Source organism: Lampetra fluviatilis, chromosome 9 (assembly GCF_964198595.1).
Source record: "Lampetra fluviatilis chromosome 9, kcLamFluv1.1, whole genome shotgun sequence".
Taxonomy (NCBI): domain Eukaryota; kingdom Metazoa; phylum Chordata; class Hyperoartia; order Petromyzontiformes; family Petromyzontidae; genus Lampetra; species Lampetra fluviatilis.
The window spans coordinates 16,311,957-16,333,510 of NC_136283.1; the positions used below are offsets into that span (position 1 = coordinate 16,311,957).

The window sequence follows — 21,554 nt, forward strand, 5'->3', positions numbered from 1 at the left end:
TGATGTAGATGCCACCCCGAGCTCTCATTACTCTGATAGTGCATTATCTTTGGGCTGTACGCCTTTTGGCGTCCTCTGGTCTAACACCGTTTGAGACGAGGCTCAATAGAAAGATGACTGGTGTGGACCAATCAGTTTCAAGGACATTCATATAATGTTTGCATTCTGACCACAAGCATTGTGGTTAATGCAGACATGATTCCTTGTAAAAGGTTTCAGTTTGGTGTTTTAACATCTTAACACCTGTTTTGTTGCCGGAAAAAGGGGAAAACCCTATTATTTTGGTACTGGCAAAGTAGGTCCCATGACAAGATTAAAGTACAATTTTTGAGAGGTGAATTTCTTAGTATGCCTGATGAAGGATATTGTACATCCGCAAGTGTTTAGCAATACATTTGAAGCAATCTATAACTTTTGGTTGACTCTACTGACTAGTAAAACCAGCAAACTACATTGCTAAACATTTATATATATAGGTACACAAAGAGAAAGATCACTTTGATCACACAGAACCCGTGAGTAAGTGTTGTTTGTGCCCACCGAATTATGGACAACACGGTATACAAGTTTGATTAAGTCATCACTATGCTCTTCTCCCTTTGTCTCCCATTTTTTTGTTGACACGATTGACCGGATAGGTCTGCCTTATTTGGGCTAAGTCAACCTAGGGGAGGCACAGTTTAGGTGTCTACATCAACGGCTGCCAACGACGTGAATCTTAGCCAGGAATAAAACCCAATATGTTAGCTTAGTCAAAAAACATTATGGCATGACTTAACGCAATATATACATGACGTACATATAAGCATGCAAACACTCTTGTATATATAGATACACATTCATGAAAATACAGTGGTACCCCGGAGATCGAACTTAATTTGTTCCAGAAGGCCATTAGAACACCGATTTGTTCGAACAACGATTACATTTTCCCCATAATAATTAATGTAAATTACATTAATTGGTTCCAGACACAAGAAATATCTCATTATAAAGCATTTTTACACGAAGTTTACAGTAATTACATGCATAAAATCAATACAAAATAACAAGAAACACAATAAATAAATGGAATAAATGAATAAATATATGGAATAAATGAAATAAATGAACATAGAACTTCACTTCACTTTACCTGTAGTAAGGAGAGTTGATGGCTTGAGTGGAAGGTGGTGCGGAGGAGGAGGTGGTGGTGTTATTGTTAGGAAGGGGAGTCCCCTTCCATAATAACGTCGGGTAAACTGCCCTTCTGGGGTTCTTTCTCTTTTGTGCCTCTTTTCTGCCACTGTGAGTCACTTGAGCTCTTTCTGACTAAAAACATTGCTCACTCGGTTGGCTACTGCCTTATCTGGGTGATATTTTAACTGAGCCTCTCATACGGCAAAACCTTTGTCTGGGCAAGCGTCATGCACGCTGGCCATACGCGTCTCAGCCGGACAGGTTCTTTCAAGTCGCGATTGCCCGTTCGACCTCCGAATTTCGTTCGGTTTCCGGGGCAATTTTTTTTCGGAATTATTGTTCGAACACCGATTTGTTCGACGAGTTCTGGTGCGTTTTTTCTCCGAGGTTCTACTGTGCCAGTCAGCTCATATGATGAATTCATACTGTTCACTTAGTGGCATAAATACCAGATGTTAGCACCAACCATAGTAAGCTCACCACCTATTATACACATCTTTAAATCTGCATTATAACTAAGGAGTGAGTATCGGGTATGGACATTCATCCTTTAGATCATTGCTTAAAAAATGCAGTTAAAAGTTATTCCCAGCAAATGAAAATAGAGTCTGAAAGTTTTTTTTACGAGGCAAGAACTTGAGGATTTATTTTTACAAGGTCGACCTGATCAAGCTGGTGATACGAGTGAATTGGAGAGGTAACACAAGAAGACAAGGTATTACAAGTTATCCTAAACATAGATGTAAGGTACAAAATGTAATGAAAGACATACATTATAAATTAACAATATCACAAGAAGAAAACAAACTAGTCAGAGCATACTAAGTAAAACAGACAATGGATTGTAATGGATAGGCATTTACAGCAGCAAGCATTGATGGATACATTCAGTGGCGTTGTGCTGCCACATAATACCAAGCATTGACTCGATCTGTTACCAATCATAAACGTGTATTCAGCTTCATTGCAAAACCACTGGAAAGTACTCCACGCCGTTGTCCCGGTGCGCAAACCGAGCCGGCTCCCTCCCTAGCGGCTGTGGAACTGCCGCGGCAGGACACAGCAACACTCCGCTTGGACACCGTTTGCGAGCGAGCGAGCGTTTCTTACCATTTGGTCGCTCATGTCGCTGCCGTTGCTGTCAGAGAGCTGGGGATCTGCAGAAGGGCCCCCCAACGCAGAGCCCCCATCCCAAGCAGGGTCCACCAAGCTGTAGTTCCCCGGTTCTGCATGCACCCCGAAAAGCATCGATCCCTCCTCCATGAGGTCCGAGTGACGGCAGCTGCTACATATCGGTCAAATTAACATCACAATATATTGTTTACCATCACGCGAACTCCGCTCATCCTCATTGCATCAGCTTTTGGCTAGCCAGCGAATAAACACGGTCACCGCATCGCGCACTTTCGGACGTGTATTTGCAATAGTATGGAACGCCCTTCCTTCTGATATTCGGAAGCCACTGGAGCTATGCACTTTTAAATCTACATTGAAAACTCGTTTCTTTAGAACTACTTTTTGTGTGTAGTTTGTTGTCTTTCCCCCGCACCTCCGATTAACACAGTTGGCTAAGTATGGTGCGAAAGAAGTTCAACATGCATCACAAATACAATGTTATTCATTAAAATAATTGTCATCATCACCATTAATGACATATCTATTATTGATTAAATGATGAGCAAACCCATCGCTATCATACACGAAGTAATACTCAAAACTTCAATCATAACCTATTTGGTTTAAGGATGACACAAAAATCATCATTGACCACTTCGGCCTTCGACTACTGTACTACAACGCGATGACAATTTACGTGTTTTTACAAGGCAAAACACATTTAACGCATATTATGTCATTCGTCGCAATTATTTAATCGTAAAACAACCCAAATCGTCTGCTGAAGGCAATCAAATCTCGAGATGCACATTCGTGACTACTGACATCAAACAAGACCATCAACAACACACCGCCGAGTGTTTAAGCTCTGCACGATACATGAAACGCTAATTAACACAATGAAGCCTCAACAACACTGGTTGCGCTGTTCCACTCTACACAAAACATACCCCACGCATAACAACCACAGTGCAACACATCCCGAGAACGTGCCCATGTAGGGAGAGGGAACATGTGCTCCCTGGTGCGACGACGCTCATCGCAACGGATCCATTCACAAAAAAACCCAACGCCAACTGAATCCACCACTGGCGCACCTCGGAGCAATAGAGGACAGCCTCTCGGCGATTGTGCGCGTGTGCTTCAAATCTGTAACTTATATAGGTCTTGCATATATAAATAAATATATACACACTTACGCACACGTACGCACGCTACGCCAGTATACGTACATGAGCAATAGACGCATGCGCGCACAGCGACGGCACGCAGTGTAATTAAGCGCCCGGGAGCAATTTCAGGAGCAAGATCAATGATCGAAAGTGGGTTAGAGAACACCAAAGAGTGGAGAGAGAGTGCAGCAGTAGGAGGGGAGGGCGAGCGCTCGCAGTGACGGTTGTTCATGCGCTTCTGGCGGGCGTTCCGTACCGCACGCGTTCTCCATCAGTGTTACGTGCACCTCCGCGTCGCTCTGTCAGTGTTCCTGAACCTATCTCACCGTGTCACTCTGTGTTTGTCTCTATGAATCTCTGTGTGCGTCTCTCTGCATCTCTGTGACTGCGTCTCTGTCTCTCCCCGTCTTTGTCTATGTGATTTTGCTTTCCATTTCTCAATGTCTTTGTCTCTCCCCGTTTCTGTCTCTATTGCTTTTTCTCCCTGTCTCTTTAGGCACAGGATACCAATTAGTGCTCAATGCATACGGTCATGAAACAGAGCAGGTCAAATAAATGTTTACTATCGTGATGCATAAAAGAATATACACCAACACATGAAAACTGTTCTTAAGTGATCAATGACTGAATTTCGTGAGCGTTATTCATGTTGTCGTGTTGTTTTTTTATGTGGTTGTGTGTGCGCGTTGACATGCCACCAGCAAGTCCAATTATATCTGCTTTAGACCCCCCCCCCCTCATCGTTATCGAGCTAAATTCTGACCCTGCTCTGAAAAGGACATCGGCCTTCGCGGCTCTGGGGTCGCACCACTGGCTTGCTCTGCCCGGCCCTTAGAAGGGCAGCGGGTCAGAGGAGTCCCAGGGTCTATCTAGCTGGACTTCAGTCTTCAGCTGGTTCTACGTCTTGACTTGGTCGGTGGGTTTCTGTGGGATCACACGCACCCCCAGCCCCCTCCCCTCAGGAGGCCCTGGTCAGGGATGACACAATCACCCCACACCGGTAAGTATGGTAAGTGTTCCAACATCACCACCACATCACCCCCCCCCCCCCCTGTACAGCCCGCAGCCGTCCTGGCTGCAATAACAACTTTTACAATAAACAAACCCTAACAAGAACTGGAATTCCGTGTGCGTCTATAACAATAACAACAATAATAACAACCGCAAAAAATTACCCCAACCCACCTGTACAAATAAACACTATGAACAATTATACACACCAACCCCCCCCACCCAAACCGGCGACGCAACTCGCCCGACTCGACGCACACTCCGTGACGAGAAGAGGAACATATGGACAGTCAAGCGGTCGCCGCAACGTGCAAGTGGGTGTGGCAGATCCAGCCTATACATCACGAAAACGGTGTGACTTAGCACGAGTCCGAGTGGCTGGCCCGTCGTACGGGGCAGGGCATGGTCGTCCGGCGGCTGAGGCAGGCAGCCCCTGAGGGCAAGAAGTGGGCTGCCCGGTTCCACACTCGCCATCGGGATCTGGTGGCTGACGCTCTTTGGAAGCCGTCAATTCCAGGGCGTCTGAAAGTGGAACAGTCAGTGGCAGGTCAGGATCAGGCATCGGCATCACATTCCCCGTGTCGACGGACACATCACATGCTTGGCCCTTGGGACACGTAGGGGAGGTATGAGGTGCAACGAACGGTTTTAGCCTTGAGGGGTGAACATACCAACAACGTTTTCCCCACCTAATCCGGACACATTGTGGGCGTGCGACCTGTACAATCTCGACAGGCCCTCTCCACGGCCTCAGCAGTTTTGGCGATGTTGCCAAGGGTACCTGTGGACAGTGTAGCCAGGCCTTATCGCCTGTCTTCCACTCGTGCGTGTGTGTCCGGTGCGCGCGCAAATGCTCATTCACCTTTTGGCAAGAGTTCGAGTTCTGTGCTGCAGCCTCCCGTGCGTCGGCCAATTTCAAAACGTTAAATTTAACGTGGTCAGCCAATTCAGACTTTGCGCGGGGTGTGGGAACCCCCAACTGGGCATCCACGGGTGGATCAACGTCCCACCCGTACATAAGAAAGAAGGGGGAGAACCCAGTTGCCACGTGGGGAGCCATCTTATAGGCGGCAATAACTCCTGGAATTTGAAGGTCCCAATCCACTTGTGATTCGCACACCTGATGGCATAACATGGACGTGAGCGTTCTGTGGAGCCGCTCCACCATCCCATCCGTTTGTGGGTGGTACGGGGAGGTACACACCTTTTTAGTGCCCAGAAGGTCGCACACCTCACGCAGCAAGGAGCTAGAAAAATTCCTTCCCTGATCGGTCAGCAGTCACTCCGGTGCACCTTTGTCCAGGACATAGCACTGGACAAAGGCCTCGGTAACGGCTGCTGCCGACTGGTTGGCGAGTGGCCAGGCCATGGGCCATCGAGTGAAATATTCCACGCCAACCAGCAGGTACTTATTACCCCTAGGTGGCACCGGGAACAGCCCCAAAATGTCGAACGCAACAAGCTCGTTGATGCGTGAGACCTGAATAGATTGCAGCGGTGGAATGGATGCCTTAGAAGGCGGTTGGGTATACTGTACACACCCCGTAAGAACGTTTGACACATCCCTTGCCATGCCCGGCCAGAAAAAATCAAGCTGGAGCATGGCAAGGGTCTTGTGAGACCCCAAATGCAAAAGTTGCTCGTGCGCGGTCAGAATGACCCTACCGCACAAGGCGGACAGCACAAAGATTCTATAGCGAAGGACCTACCATCCCAATTTATGAGGAGACCCCCCCGCATTATCCAAGAATCGACCCCGACCACGCCTTCTGCGGATCCACTAGCCTTACGACGCAATGCGAGTAGGGACGCGTCCCCCATTTGGAACCGGCCCCAATTGGCAAGGGTCAAATTGAGTAATGAATCCCTGCCCTCCGGTGAGAGAGGGATTTCGGGACCTGGCGCCTCAGCAGCGGCAGCCAGAACCGTGGAAGGGACGACACTTTGTGGTTTGCAGCGTCCCGACCCAAGAAAGCATACACATTCCGTGCCGATCGTCAATCGTGACAGGGCATCCGTGTTTGTATGGCGAATGCACTTGCAGTAGGTGGTCGTGAATTGGTAGTCCTGGAGGACTTCCAACCATTGAGACAGCTGTCCCGATGGCTGGTCAACACGAAGTGCATATTGTAACGCCGCATGGTCCGTATGGATGGTGAAGTGCCGCCCATAGAGATACGGCCGATACTGTTGAACCAAAAAAACGATAGCCAGCAGCTCGCAGCGGGTGACGCAATACCGCTGTTCTGCCGGTGATAAAGCCCTGCTACCGTACGCGACGACGCGTTCGACTCCTCCAATGACCTGCGAGAGTACTCCTCCAATGCCGGTGTTACTGGCATCCGTGTCGAGCAGAAAAGGCTTGGTGAAGTCAGGGTAACTCAAGGGCGGAGCACTCACCAGGGCATCATGAAGGGAGCGGAAAGCGGCCTCTTCCTCCGAACCCCAACAAAATGTTACACCCTTTGCTGTCAAATTGTGGAGGGGTTTGACTATGGTGGAAAAGTTTGCGATGAATCGCCGATCGTAAGAGGCAAACCCAATGAAGCTACGGACCTCACTGACCGAAGTGGGCATAGGCTATGAGCTGACACACTGTGTCTTCGCGGGATCCGTAGAGATACCTGAACAACTCACAATGTGCCCCAAGTACTGCACAGATTCCCGGAGGAGGTGGCACTTTGCGGCTTAAATTTTAAATTAGCGGACAGGCATCTTCAGGAATACAGCCCGCAGACGTTCAAGGTGTAATAAATCCGCTCCAGACGAGATCGTGTCTTTTGTCTTTTCTTTATTCGTTCCTCATTCACAGCTCCCTCACAGGCTGGATTTCTCTTTCCCCCGTTACTCCATTCCCCGAGCGTGGCGTCCGCTCGCTGCCTCACTCCTTCACACCGCTGGTTGACGGTGTGTGTCGGAGACAGCCTCCGGCCCGCCATGTGGTCGCTGGCGTGCCGGTGACACAGTCGTGGTTCCTCCTCAGCCCCTCTCCACACTGACCCGGAGCTGTCTCTCTCCACCCTTTATAACACCTGGCCCACGTGATACCACGCAGCCAATCATCAGCCTCGCCCCCTGGAACCTTCCAGATGTTGCTATGCAGCCACAGGCTACGCCCCTGGCTCGACATCCCATTGGCTGCGGGCTGAGGCCGGCAGAGCCTATCACTATGGCCCAGTTACCCCCCAGGTGCATCTTCATATTACAAAGGTGTGCCTCGAACGTCCTGCTGAAGACAATAACGTCGTCCAGGTAAATCAAACAGGTGTCCCATTGGAGACCGGCCAAATGTCGCGGGAGCTGAGTGAAGTCCCATAGGCAACCGGTTGAACTGAAACAGGCCAATGTCGTCCGAAAAGCGATCTTGGGTTTTGACTCCTCGTCAAGGGGGAGTTGCCAAAATCCCGAGAGCAGGTCTAATGTGGAAAAATATTGTGCCCCTGCTAAGGCGTCCAGTGATTCGTCCATCCTAGGGAGTGGATTTGTGTCGGCCACAGAGATCTTATTAAGGCGACGAAAATTCCCACAAAATTTCAGGGACCCATCGTGCTTCTTAACGAGCACGATGGGAGCCCCCCATGGACTGGTGCAAGGGGAAATAATGTCAGCAGACAACATGTCATTAACAGCCGATTTGACATGTTCCTTTTCGGCGGGGCTTAGCCGGAATGGATTTTGACAAATGGGGGCGGCATCACCCGTGTCGATGTGGTGGCGCAACAAGTTAGTGCAGCCGATATCATATTTATGTTTGCTGAAAACGCCCAAAAATTCAAGTAACAGGGTGCGCAACGCAGCAAGTTGCGAACTGGACAGGTCACTGGATCCGGAACAAAGCAAATCCAGCCATCCTTGATCACGGCCCAAATGCGGATGCGGAACAGGATCAGTGTTCACATGCACTATCACCGGCTCCCCATGGGTGCTGGCGCCACGTGAGTGAGCACGGTCCTCTGTGGGACCACAGCCATCCGTGATCCCGCATTTAGGACCATGATGAAGGGGTCCCTGTCTCCCCTCACTATCGTCTGTACCACCGCCAAATCCAATCCCTTCACCGCTGCGTTAGACAGACCCAACAGGACACCGTGATCCATCATACCTGCACCGAGAGGTTTCCGCAACCGCAGGGGCACCAACATTTGTGACCCTGGTGGTACATGTACTGTCTGGGTAACCACCGCTTGTACCGTCGTGCAGGCCGTACGTAGACTGCTAGGGGAGGCCAAAAACGCTATGCGGCGGCCCGAAGGAAGCTCTATACAGCCTCGGTCAATGAGGATTTTAATCGATATCTTAGCCAAAAAGTCCGTTCCCAATAAACATGGGACTGCGAGAGAGGATGAAACCAAGACTGGGCTGGACAGTTTAATATCCCCAATGCAAATTCTTGCCCGGATTTGACCAATGATGCCCAATGATCCTCCGTTTGCCGCATAGTACGGAACGTCAACTGGAAGTAACGGCCGACATTGAACGGGGAGAATGTTATAAATGAGGTCGGAGATGATCATTGTCGATGCCCCTGTATCAACTAGCACCCGAACCTCGACACCCTCGATCGATCCCGTAACCACGGACGACTCGGCCGACGCAGCAATCACCCTATGAGCCAACTCGGACCACTGACCTGGTCCGAGCGCCCGTATAGACCCACCTCCCCTCACCGAACCGACACCCGAATCACAAGAATTGTCAAGCGAGGCACGGTGAGTCGTGTGTAATGTGTGTGGGAGCCGAGCATGTGTGGTGCCGCAACTTGCCAGAGAATGCTGTGATGACTTAGGAGCTTGGGCGTTGTCCGGTCCAGGTCCCAATGCGCGCTGCGTGGAGCCCGGCATCTTGAAGTAACGTGCCGCCCGGAGGCCACAGTTGTAGCAAGTCACGAGGGCCTTTGCCGGCCTTGGTTGCTCCTGCTTGCGTGCCGGGTACTGGGGCGGTCGGCCACCCGACCTCCAATCCCCGGATCGAGCCGCGGCGAAGGCCTCCTCCGATGGTTGAGCGTCTGGTGATCCGCTGGACGCCGAAGTCGAAGCGCTGGCGATGAGAGGCCGTTTCCATTTGAGACCTCATGCTGGTGAATGTTCGTTGCGACATGCAAGGAGCATATGTCGGCCTCGTCTGCAGCCAGGACCACGATGCCCAACTCTTGTGCCAGCGCCAAGAGCTTTTCCGTCACCATGGCATTAATGCCTTCGCAGTCCATGCGCGTAAAAGCAGCCTTAGCGAGGGCCAGAAGAGCTGTGCGGTAAGCGAGAGGAGTCTCTTTCTCACCCTTCCACCGGTCGTGGAAGTGATGGCGACTGGCAGACGGCGGTCCATAGACAGTGGCCATCAGACGAAGCGCCGCTGGCAGTGTAGAGCAGCTCGATCTTGGAGTTGACATAATAATAATAATAGTTAAATTTGTAATGCGCGCAAATTTGCAGACGTAGTGGCCGCAACTCAGAGGCGCAGAGCCAAGCTCAGAGTCGCTCGAAAGCATGATTGTAGAGGTGAGTTGTTAAGTCTCTCTTGAAGGAGGCGATTGAGGTGATGCTGCGAATGTGCAGAGGGATATCGTTCCAGACTGTTGGGGCTGCCACCGAAAAGCGGTGCATAGACATGACCATCCTGGATCTTGGTATCAAGAGGAGGTCGTGAGTCGCGCTGTGCAGGCATCTGCCGTGTGCTCAGCTGCAAGTTGTCAATAATGAAGAAAGGTACGGCGGGCAAGCAGATATGAAGGCATTGTGGCAGAGGCAGGCGGTCTTGTATGTGACCCTACTGGCGATGGGTAGCCAGTTGAGAGCACGGAGACAAGCTAGTGAGTCGAAACGGGGATGAGTGTGGGCAATGACGACGCGTGCTAGGTTGTTTTGTAGTCTTTGAAGTTTCTTTAGGTTGCCAGCGGAGGTCCGGACTAGGACGGAGTTGCAATAGTCAAGACGAGACCCAACTATGCAACATGCCAGTGTGTTGGCAATTTCAGTAGAGATGAGTTACATGAGCTGATGATATGGTTGGTTTGACGGTCGAAGGATAAAGTTGAATCTAGGATGACACCGAGGTAGCTGAAGTGGTCGGTGAACTTTATGCTGTGACCGAAGATGTGTATGTGTGTGGGGAGTGGTGCTGAATTGAGACGTTGCTTGGTACATAACATGATGGCCACTGACTTTTTCGGATTAAGGGCTAGGTTATATGTAGTGACCATTGTTGCACGGCGGTGGTACATTCCGAGAGCCTCTCGAATCCAGATGCATTGCTAGAATCGATGACGGTGAATATAATCGTGTCATCCGCGTATGAGTGATGCTTAACACCGAAGCTTGCGATGAGCCGGCCGATCGGGGAAGTGTAGGCTGTGAAGAGCAGGGGACCTAGTACAGAGCCCTGGGGAACCCCGCATAATGCTATTGTTTCAGGCGATGTGGACATGCCCACCCTGACTGAAGATTGCCGGTCAGAAAGGTACGAAACTATCCACTTGAGTGCTGAGCCGCATATACCGAAGTCGGATTTCAGGAGGGAAGTAAGGAGCGAATGGTTGATGGTGTCGAAGGCTGACCAAATGTCTAGACTTACAAGTGCAACAGTTGAGCCGGAATCAATGATCGTTAAAATGTCTTATTGGTTATTTCGGTAAAGTCACGTAGAAGGGAAGTAATAAAATAATAAAAATAAAACATAATAAAATGAAATAATTCTCACGACGTTTCGGCTACAACGCAAGCAGCCGTCTTCAGGTGAAGAATGAGACACTACCAAGCTAGGAGCTTATTTATAAACTGGGTTGGAGGTGGAAGAGCGCCTTAACAAAAAGAATGTGCATATGAAGAGGAATTTAGCATATTCATGGAAAATGCGTAGGAGGTGGGCGGGGGGGTTTCAAAGTCATATTATGCCCATGCATTATGCAGGATCAGCCGCACCAAGGGGGGGTGCAGGGAGTAGCATTAACAAAGAAAAGGAATGTTAATGATATGTAGCTGCAGTTACTAAACAACCACGTAGAAAACTAAAGTATAAACTACATAAAAAACTAAAGTATAAACTGCATAGCACCATCAGTATACTTACTATACTCTACAATAAGCTGAGTTACTAACAGCAAGTAATACATTACAATTCTACGTCGTAAAAATTATATAATATGCTTCCATCTAAACTTTATTCTCTTACATCACACGAGCATATACCGTACTATATACTGCCATAGATAAACCCAACATTAAATTATATACTGTATTACTATAAACCACCCTATACCTTATACATTTCAACATAACACTATGTATTATTCTACCCACCCTAATGTGTATCGAAATGGTTTATTACGTCCTTCCAATGATTGCTAAGCCAGAATCCATCTTCTCGGTTAAAATTGTCTCTGTGTTTGTATATGTGGATCGCCTCATGAACGAATCTCTCATGATAGCCAGATGGCTTGCAGAGAACCTCTGTCTTGGAGAAGTCAATGTCATGTGAGCCCACTGAGTTGTAACAGTGATCTGCCACGGCTGAGGTGTTAGTCCTACCGTGTTTCAGGTCAGCTTTATGTTCACGGATGCGGTCCGAGACATGTCGTTTGGTTTCCCCAATGTAACTGCTACCACAGAGGCAACTTAGTTTGTAGACACCAGGGTACTGTATGTCTGGAACCACATCTTTTACAGACGGTACCAGATCACAGATTTTATGTACTGTATTGAATCGGACCTGGATCTTGTGTTTAATCAGGATTTTGGAGATCTTTTTTGTGACCCCAGCAATGTAGGGTAAGGTGATGGTCTTGAAAGGCTCCTCAACAGGCTCCTCAACAGGTACCGTCTGTAAAAGATGTGGTTCCAGACATACAGTACCCTGGTGTCTACAAACTAAGTTGCCTCTGTGGTAGCAGTTACATTGGGGAAACCAAACGACATGTCTCGGACCGCATCCGTGAACATAAAGCTGACCTGAAACACGGTAGGACTAACACCTCAGCCGTGGCAGATCACTGTTACAACTCAGTGGGCTCACATGACATTGACTTCTCCAAGACAGAGGTTCTCTGCAAGCCATCTGGCTATCATGAGAGATTCGTTCATGAGGCGATCCACATATACAAACACAGAGACAATTTTAACCGAGAAGATGGATTCTGGCTTAGCAATCATTGGAAGGACGTAATAAACCATTTCGATACACATTAGGGTGGGTAGAATAATACATAGTGTTATGTTGAAATGTATAAGGTATAGGGTGGTTTATAGTAATACAGTATATAATTTAATGTTGGGTTTATCTATGGCAGTATATAGTACGGTATATGCTCGTGTGATGTAAGAGAATAAAGTTTAGATGGAAGCATATTATATAATTTTTACGACGTAGAATTGTAATGTATTACTTGCTGTTAGTAACTCAGCTTATTGTAGAGTATAGTAAGTATACTGATGGTGCTATGCAGTTTATACTTTAGTTTTTTATGTAGTTTATACTTTAGTTTTCTACGTGGTTGTTTAGTAACTGCAGCTACATATCATTAACATTCCTTTCCTTTGTTAATGCTACTCCCTGCACCCCCCCTTGATGCGGCTGATCCTGCATAATGCATGGGCATAATATGACTTTGAAACCCCCCCCCCGCCCACCTCCTACGCATTTTCCATGAATATGCTAAATTCCTCTTCATATGCACATTCTTTTTGTTAAGGCGCTCTTCCACCTCCAACCCAGTTTATATATAAGCTCCTAGCTTGGTAGTGTCTCATTCTTCACCTGAAGACGGCTGCTTGCGTTGTAGCCGAAACGTCGTGAGAATTATTTCATTTTATTATGTTTTATTTTTATTATTTTATTACTTCCCTTCTACGTGACTTTACTGAAAGAACCAAGAAGATGAATCCCTGCAGTCACGAAAGCTTTAAATCGTTAAAATGTCATCGAGCACTCTAGTGAGTGCTGTTGCTGTGGAATAGTTTTGACGGTAAGCTGACTGGAAGCAGCAGTAGTTTGTGGAGGAGGTGATGTGTGGTTTTAGCTGGGCGAGGGCTAGTCGTTCAAGGAGTTTAGAGAGGTTCGAGAGGTGAGTGATGGGACGATAACTAGATGGGTCAAACGGGTCTAGACTTGGTTTCTTTAACAAGGGAGAAACCAGGCCAGATTTGAGATTGGACGGAAAACACCCCGTAGAGAAGGAGGCATTTGCGATGTTCCTGATCATGATGGCGAGTTCCGGAGCACATTGCTTGAACAAGGAACCTGGGAGCACGTCGAGTGGAGATGACTTCAAATTAAGTGATTCAATTAAAGAGAAAACGTCTTTTGTAGACACCGGCTTTAGCGTAATTAGAAGAGTGTCTGGGTTAGTGCTTACAATTTTAGGTACCATGAGCAGGGTACATTGGTGCGATGTGTCGGTAGACGTGCACGAGTTTGCGACGGTGATTAGCTTGTTGGTGAAGTAAGTATTAAAAGAGGTGGCAAGTTTCAGTGAGGCAAGGGGATCGCTAAGGTGAGGGACCATGGTGCTACCAGGATGTAGAAGATCTTTGAGGGTTTTCCATAGAATGCGCGGTTTTCCGGTTGCTTTTTTGATGCGTTCCTCAATGTAGGAGGAACGTGAGACTAGGATCAGTTTGTTAGTTTTCCTGCAGGCGACTCTGTAAGCAAGTCGATCAGCAAGTAGACCACTGCGGGATGCGATACTTTCAAGGCGCCTCCTGGTTCGCTTAGCAATGATGGCATCTCTTGAGAGCCAGTGAGTGTCGTGGGAAGACTGCCTAGCGGTTCGTGATTTTCATGTCAGCTTCTAGTTGGAGAGCGCAGACGGTTGGATCCGATGATGGGAATAACATTGAAAGCGAATTTGCAAGGTGGTGACGAAAAGCAGAAAACTCGATACCCTTCAAATTACGCAAGTTGCGGGTGAATTTGATGGTGATTGGCTTGGAAAATTGGAGGGAAGAAAGTATGAGGCGGTGGTCGGAGTAACCAGTTTGGAAAACTCCCAGTACAGTGATGCGTCGGTGCTGGTCAGGTTCCAGAACCAGGTCGAGCATGCTCTCAACGTTTATTGACGAAGCTCTGATGGGGCCTGAGTTTGTGATGACCAGGTTATGGCAGGCCAAAGTTGACTCAAGGTGACTATCGATGGAGGCTAGGGTATTGCTGGGGCAATTAAAGTCACCTGTAAGCACGAGCCTGTGAGATGAGTTAGGAATCAGATATAGGAATTCCGAAAGCTCGTTTAAGAAGGTGTTGATGCTGCCATCTGGAGGGTGATAGGTGGAAATTATGGAAAAGCACTCGTTGTTAGTAGTGAGGGATACGGACTGGACCTCGAAGGTGGCAGGAGCTATCGGTAAATAAAGCTCTTTAATTTCCAAGTGTGCATTGTAAACGACCGCTAAGCCACCACCCCGCTGGTTAGTTACGCGAGGTTTATGAAGAACCTTGTATCCTGGGGGCGCAACTTCCAGAGAGATGGCTGGCGGGGAGTCTTGCCTGCACCAGGTCTCAGTGATGAGCAAAAGGTCGATGTGGTGGTCCGAGATGGTGTCGTGAATCAGGGCTGATTTGTTGGTGATGGAGCATGCGTTGAATAGGCCGAGGCGGATGTGTGGAGGTAGATGTGAAGATCTGTGCAGGTGAGGCGTCGAGAGAATAGAGGAGTTGGCTGGTTCGAGGTCGACCTGTGAACGGCGGCCCCTACCACCTCTGCAACCACGGTGCCGATGCAGTCTCCGACATTGACCTCGGAGAAGCCCAAGGACAGAGAGCGCAGGTTCCAGGTGCAGATGATGAAGAGATGGTGCATGTCGTAGCCCTATTATATCAGCCCGTGCTGCACCGATGGTGCTGATGAAGGGGCCCGGATTCGGGTGGACTCCAATCAGCGGCTCTGCTGCCCTGAGCAGCAAGTCGAGGTGGCGTTGTCCAAGCTCCACGCTGTCAGCAAGCACTTCCCCGTACGTAGCAGATGCAAACACGCCCGTGTAAACACTCGTTGAGCGCGTACACGGGCGTACAGAACCACGCAGGCGGGGCGTACAATGGAGCAGCCAGAAGAACACGAGGTCCAGTGGAGTAGCTGACCACGCGCTGTGCTGCAGCTCGCAGGTGATGCAGCAGGGTGGACGAACCTCGCAGAGCTCCCGTTCACTGGTGGTGCTGGGCAGCAGGCAAGCCAACTCTCTCGTTTTGAGGAGATGACAGTCTGCTTCACGTTCCCACTCGCTGATGGTGGTGAACATTGGACGGAGCACGTCGAGCTCCAACTTGCTGGCGATGCTGGGGCACGCCAAGCTCACACTCGCCGATAGTGCCGGAAGAGGTGCCTTGTGAGGACGTTGCTGGCAGGAACCGTACCCAGGGCGGCTGTTAAGCCACGCTGCATGAACAATACAGCCAGCGTCCTCCAGCCTCGTGAGTCGAAGCAGCAGGCCTCGTTTACTCGCACTGCCCTACAGCTGTGCGATGCGGCAGTTAAGACGGGTTGTGTGACACTGCAGTAAACGGCATTTATCACCTGTTATAGCGCCGCGAGGCGTGTGCAGTGAATACGGAAGCGGGCGGGGTTGGGTGCAGGGATCTGCCACCACCCAAAACTCGGGCGACGCCAAAGTAATAATGAAAATAATAAAACAAAATAAATAATATAAAAAATGTAATGGAAGATGAAAGTAAGAAGAGCGGTGGTGAGTGAAGAAGGACGTGGGTAAGGTACGAGGTGTGGTTACGGTTGATAAACTGTGAGAGCGATCCGGGACTGCAGCCAGCTGCGGCACTGTCGCCATCTTGTTCAGAGTCGCGAGAGCCTTGTCGTCAAGAGTCGCTGGGAGAGTGCGCAACGCCTCGTCGTCAGTCCAATCCAACATCTCCTGGTGAGCGAGGAACGATCGCTGAAACGCTCCCCAGTTGCCTCCCTCTGCTGCGAATGCTGTTGGAATGTTTGCTCCATCCCCGGCTACTGATTTTCCCATGCAGCGCCATCATACAGTGCAGTGGCGGCTCCCTCCGTAGGTCGCAGCACATCTGATGCGGAGGCCGCTGGTTGGTCTCAGCAGCACCGGTTGCCTGGACATGACGTGGCGGGCGGTGGTTGGACCGTGCCCCCCACGTGGTGCGCCTGGCCCCCGCCATCCCCGGAGCTCGTTTCAGAAATGGCGGCAATTTCAAATTGTGGCGCGGTCCCGGTGGCGGGAACAGCTGTTTGCCACCGGTTTTCTCCGCGCTCTCCAGCAACCGCCCCTCCTGCCCAAGTTATCTCCTCCAGTATGGAGGCGGCGGCGAGGAGTAATTCAGCGAGGCGGGAGTGAGCATCCCGGAGCCCACCCCCCGACTGTGGCGGTGCGTCTGGCGGCTGCGGTGGTTGTTGAAGCGCCGGCATCGCCTCAGACTCTGTCTCCGAGTCCAACAGACCCGTCCCCGCAGAGTCGTCAAGTTGACCAGGTTCGTGCGCACGAACTGTCCTCCTCGTATCCATAGCGTGCAGTTAGAACCACTTCTGATCCAAGTTGTAGTGGCTTGCTTGACGACAGAGACGGTTGACTTGAGGCAACACGTATTTATTACCAATAACTTCAATACAGCATGTAGCGACCCTGACACTTGAAGAGGTAACGGCCTCTTAACCCGTTCCAAGTTAACTCCTCTACTTCCCTCTATTCTACGATCTTCCTCTCAAGGAGGCCAACTGACCTGGCCCAGCTTCGGCACAGGTCTCGATCACCAGCCACACGAATCCGGCCCTGAAAAGGACATCGGCCTTCGCGGCTCTGGGGTCGCACCACTGGCTTGCTCTGCCCGGTCCTTAGAAGGGCAGCGGGTCAGAGGAGTCCCAGGGTCTATCTAGCTGGACTTCAGTCTTCAGCTGGTTCTTCGTCTTGACTTGGTCGAACTGCCTCTCTGCTCTCAGGGTCCCGCCTTTTATACGATTCCCCACTGAGGGGCAGGTTTCTGTGGGATCACATGCACCCCCAGCCCCCCTCCCCTAAGGAGGCCCTGGTCCTTGATAACACAACCGCCCTGAACAGGTTTGTACTGCTTCCCACCGAGGGGCGGGGTTCTGTGGGATCACACTCACCCCACAGCCCCCACCACTCAGGAGGCCCTGGTCAGGGATGACACAATCACCCCGCACCGGTAAGTAACGTAAGTCACCCGGGTTGGTGTGTGCGTGTTCCAACATCACCACCACAAATGTACACATAAGCCACTTCATTGCGCTATCATTTGTGCACAGGTCGCTTCTGAAAAAAACTCATAGCTCAGTGAGCTTTACCTGTTAACGTATAAAATCTTTAGTTATATTTGTATATTTTTTAAAGTTATTTGTTTACCTTTTCTATACTTTGCACTCTTATCTTGTGTTTGTATTGTTTGTTGTTATAACGTTCTGACCTGTAAAAAATTAATTTATAGCTCATTGGATTCCTCCAGTATAAATATGCTGATTCTGAAACCCCTCAGCCCAGATACTATAATGTAAGGTGGGGTTGACCTTGCTGGGGCTGATACACCTCATATATTGAAGGAACTAGCCACCCCCTGAGACCAGGAAACACACTGGACAGAGTTAACCTTCCAAGCAAACGGCTGAGGGAAGGTGGCGATTTTGTGCAGGCTGTCCTATGTGGAATACTTATTACCATCTGGACCACAGGTCAGGTTCCTTAGGAATGGAAGGATACCCTGGTGGTTCCCCTTTTCAAGAAGGGGGACTGCACTGCTTGGAACAAATAGAGGGGCATCTTTCACATCAGTATGCCATGAAAGATACTGGCAAGGATTATTCAAGGTCGCCTTACCAGGCACATTGGTTTCAGAATTGGCAGTCCTGCACACACACCATATTCTCTGTCTGTCTGCTACAACAAAGATATAGGGAATTTCAACAGGACCAACATTTCTGATTTCTTTACCTGGTTCAAGGCCTATGATATTATGAATAGGCCAGGGCTCTGGGATATTCTTCACACTTTCAGCATCCCTAATCATCTGCCCACAATCATTTAGGACGTACATACTCAAAGGCCGCATATAATTGGGACACATAACTCACACAGACTTCACAGACGCACACAAACACCACCAGAGACACACAGACGCACTCTTACAATACTCAAGACGTGCATCATAATCAAACAGGTACAGACTGATGGTAAGGCCGTTATCCCACTTCTTTTTTGGAGTGATAATGTTGTTCGCTGGACCAAAAAAGGCACCCTTACCGCCGCTCTGGCTGCAGAGCCACAGAACCAAGACCCAGCGACGTCACGAGCTCTTCGCATAACGGACGGCCTCGGTTTCCCACGCGTTTTCCACTTCACTTTGTGGTGCGCATATAATATGCAGTACAGCCTTCCCGGTGCTGGAATGTACACGTACAGCATTGGCGCAAATTCCCCAAAAATGTACAACAATCGAGATAATTAACATTAGACACGTACTGTTCCATTGAATTGTAGGGGGAAAGTTGCAAGGTTCTGTAATAATGATATTTGCAAATTGCTACAATAATAGTGCACGGCACGTTGTTACTCGTGGAAATGAAGACAAGCGGAATAAGATATTGCTGCGTTAACTGTGTTAGGTCCTGAACTTGTGTTAAGTGTAAAGTCTGCATATTGTCGTACATGGTGCACAATTTAATTAATTCTAATTATTGCAGTTGTGCAATTGAACCTTATGGCGGGACCCGGGGTCCCATTAGCCCCCGGCTCTCGCATATACCTTATATTATAATGTAAACAAAAACTTTGCTCTTTTTCACCAATGGTTTTGAAGGATGGTGGAAAGTGTTGTCTTGTACAAACTATGCCTTTAAAACTGAAAACGACTTTCCTGCAGTACCTCTATTTAAATCCACTATAGAAAAAAATATTTACACCCCTCTGTCAATCATTGTGTTTCTCAGTGTGGATTTGTGAACACACTTTGTAAACAGACCATAAAATAGTACGTGTTTTCAATGCGCTGTTCATATTGTAACACGCGTTTATACCAAGGTTACTCTACAGAGTGGGTCGCCGCTCCTCTTATCTACATTGATACGAGCGGTATGGCTTAACCGCAAAAAAAACCGATCTGTATAGATGCATACGGACAAGAGAAGTATTATCAAACAGGTGAAATTAACGGTGCAACGCATCTCATCTGTTAAATATCTGCAGGTAATAGGATTGTCATCGATTAATCCTGACTGCAGACATTGGTAGGTAACAAATAATAATGAACATAAGAGAGCAGTTTCACTGTGTTATTCATACCGTTATGACAAACAAAGGACTTATATGTAGGCAGTTAAGTGTAGGCAGTTTAAGCAGCTTTGGATAAGACTTATGATCCTGCCCATACCCGAGCATGGAGTGCATTCGCTTGTTCAGCTCTTCTGCACATTCGTCCTCGCTGCGCTTGGACGACATTGACAACAGAATTATCCGCGCCGGGTGGGCCGCGGCGTTTATGTGCGCGGTGGGACGGAATCGCCAAAAATAAATAAATTTGTTATGATTTTGACTTCCGTTTATTCGGGACGCCGGGGTCCCGCCATAAGGTTCAATTATGTGATGTAATCAAAGCTGCGGGAGAGCCATCACCCCCCTCTCCAACGCCCCCTTCCCCAAACGCTGGAGGGTTATCTCTGTACAGTATGCTGTATATAACATCCCATCCCGTTTGTTGGTTTGTCTGTAGGAACTTTTTTTTACTTTATACAAACCAAAACATTATAGTTACGGGCACAAATTTGCCATCGTTTGAAAGTCCGTAGTCTGATGATATGTGAGCAAAAACAATCAAACTAATTCTACAAAACTTTCGGTGCCGAGCGAAAAACTAAAAAAGCACAATGTGGACTACAAAACACAAAAACCACACAAGATTATAGATATCAAATGTTTCCCTGCTGGCGGCAAGGGCCGTCAGCTTAGCAACAGACGTCCGTTGCAACGGTGTAACTAGCAATAGGCGTCAGCCTTAGCAACAGGCGTCATCCGAGCAACAGTGCCCATAGCAACGGCTGGGTCAGGAAGTCAGGGGAGAATATCAAGGGGCCTGGTGGGTGGTACTGGAGGGAATAAATGATTGAATGATAGAAGAACGAGAATGAAGTGAACCTTACCTGGTAAACAAAATAAAATTTAGAATGAATGAAATTAGTGCATGAGGTAATATATGCATGAATGATTGAATGAGGTAAAATGAGAATGAGATGAATAAGTGATTTGATGAGATGGGAATGATAATAACAGATGTGTAAATGATTGAATGAGGTAATAATTAATGAGTGGTATGTGTGATTGAGGTAAGAATGAGAGGTTTGAGAAATGAGAGGCATGAGTGATTACAAATTATCGCCCAATATCTCTACTACCATGTTTTTCTAAAACCCTAGAGAAACTGGTGTATAAAATAATGTTGAAACATTAAAATCAACACTGTATTTTATATGAGCACCAATATGTATTTTGTAAAAAAAACTACTCCACAGATATGGCTCTTTTAAAACCTGTGGATAACATTTTTCAACCCTGAACAACAATATATACCCCCTTGGCATTTTTCTAGATTAATCCAAAGTGTTTGACATGGTTGATCATGAAATGTTACTTGCTTAATTGCATTATTACGGTTTTCATGAATATACATGTAAATGGCTATGTCATTATGTATATGATAAAGAACAAGGTGTATTTGCAAATGGTTGTGCATCTACCAGGGTCAGGATATCCTGTGGCGTCCCACAAGAATATATCATTGGACCCTTGTTATTAATCTATATCAATGACCTTGCTGTTCTGTCTTCTAACTTCCCATACTTTTTGATGATGATATCATCTTGATTTTATAACTAATCAATGAAGCCAACACAGACATATCATTTTTTTCCGAATGGTTCCAGATAAGCAAATTATCTTTAAATGTGAAAAAAAATCTAACTTTACTACAAGAAATATTGTAAAAAAACAGCCAGATTCTATATTAGTGGGAATGAAATGGCTCAGGTTTCATCCACTAGATTCCTTCGGAGTTTTAGTTGATGAAAAATTGCGCTGGAAAGATCACATTCACTTTGTCTGCAGTAAAGTGATGAAGACCATTGGT

The 21,554-nt window shown here is 48.0% G+C and overlaps 1 protein-coding gene across 3 annotated transcripts in view; it reads right to left on the reverse strand.

The window, feature by feature from the left end:
• The window catches only part of LOC144934260 (melanopsin-A-like), a 62,113-nt gene extending 42,129 nt beyond the window's left edge, over positions 1 to 19,984 (reverse strand). For 2 of the 3 annotated variants that reach the window (XM_078859940.1, XM_078859942.1), the window contains exons 1-2: positions 19,806 to 19,984; positions 2,290 to 2,464 (exon numbers count right to left, since the gene is read on the reverse strand). In XM_078859940.1, coding sequence (XP_078716066.1) covers positions 2,290 to 2,464; positions 19,806 to 19,873 — 243 coding nt within the window. In that variant the 5' untranslated portion in view covers positions 19,874 to 19,984. Of the gene's footprint in view, positions 1 to 2,289; positions 2,465 to 18,679; positions 18,820 to 19,805 lie in introns of all 3 variants that reach the window. The other variant, XM_078859941.1, reaches the window with a different exon arrangement.
• Between the last annotated feature and the right edge of the window lie 1,570 nt (positions 19,985 to 21,554).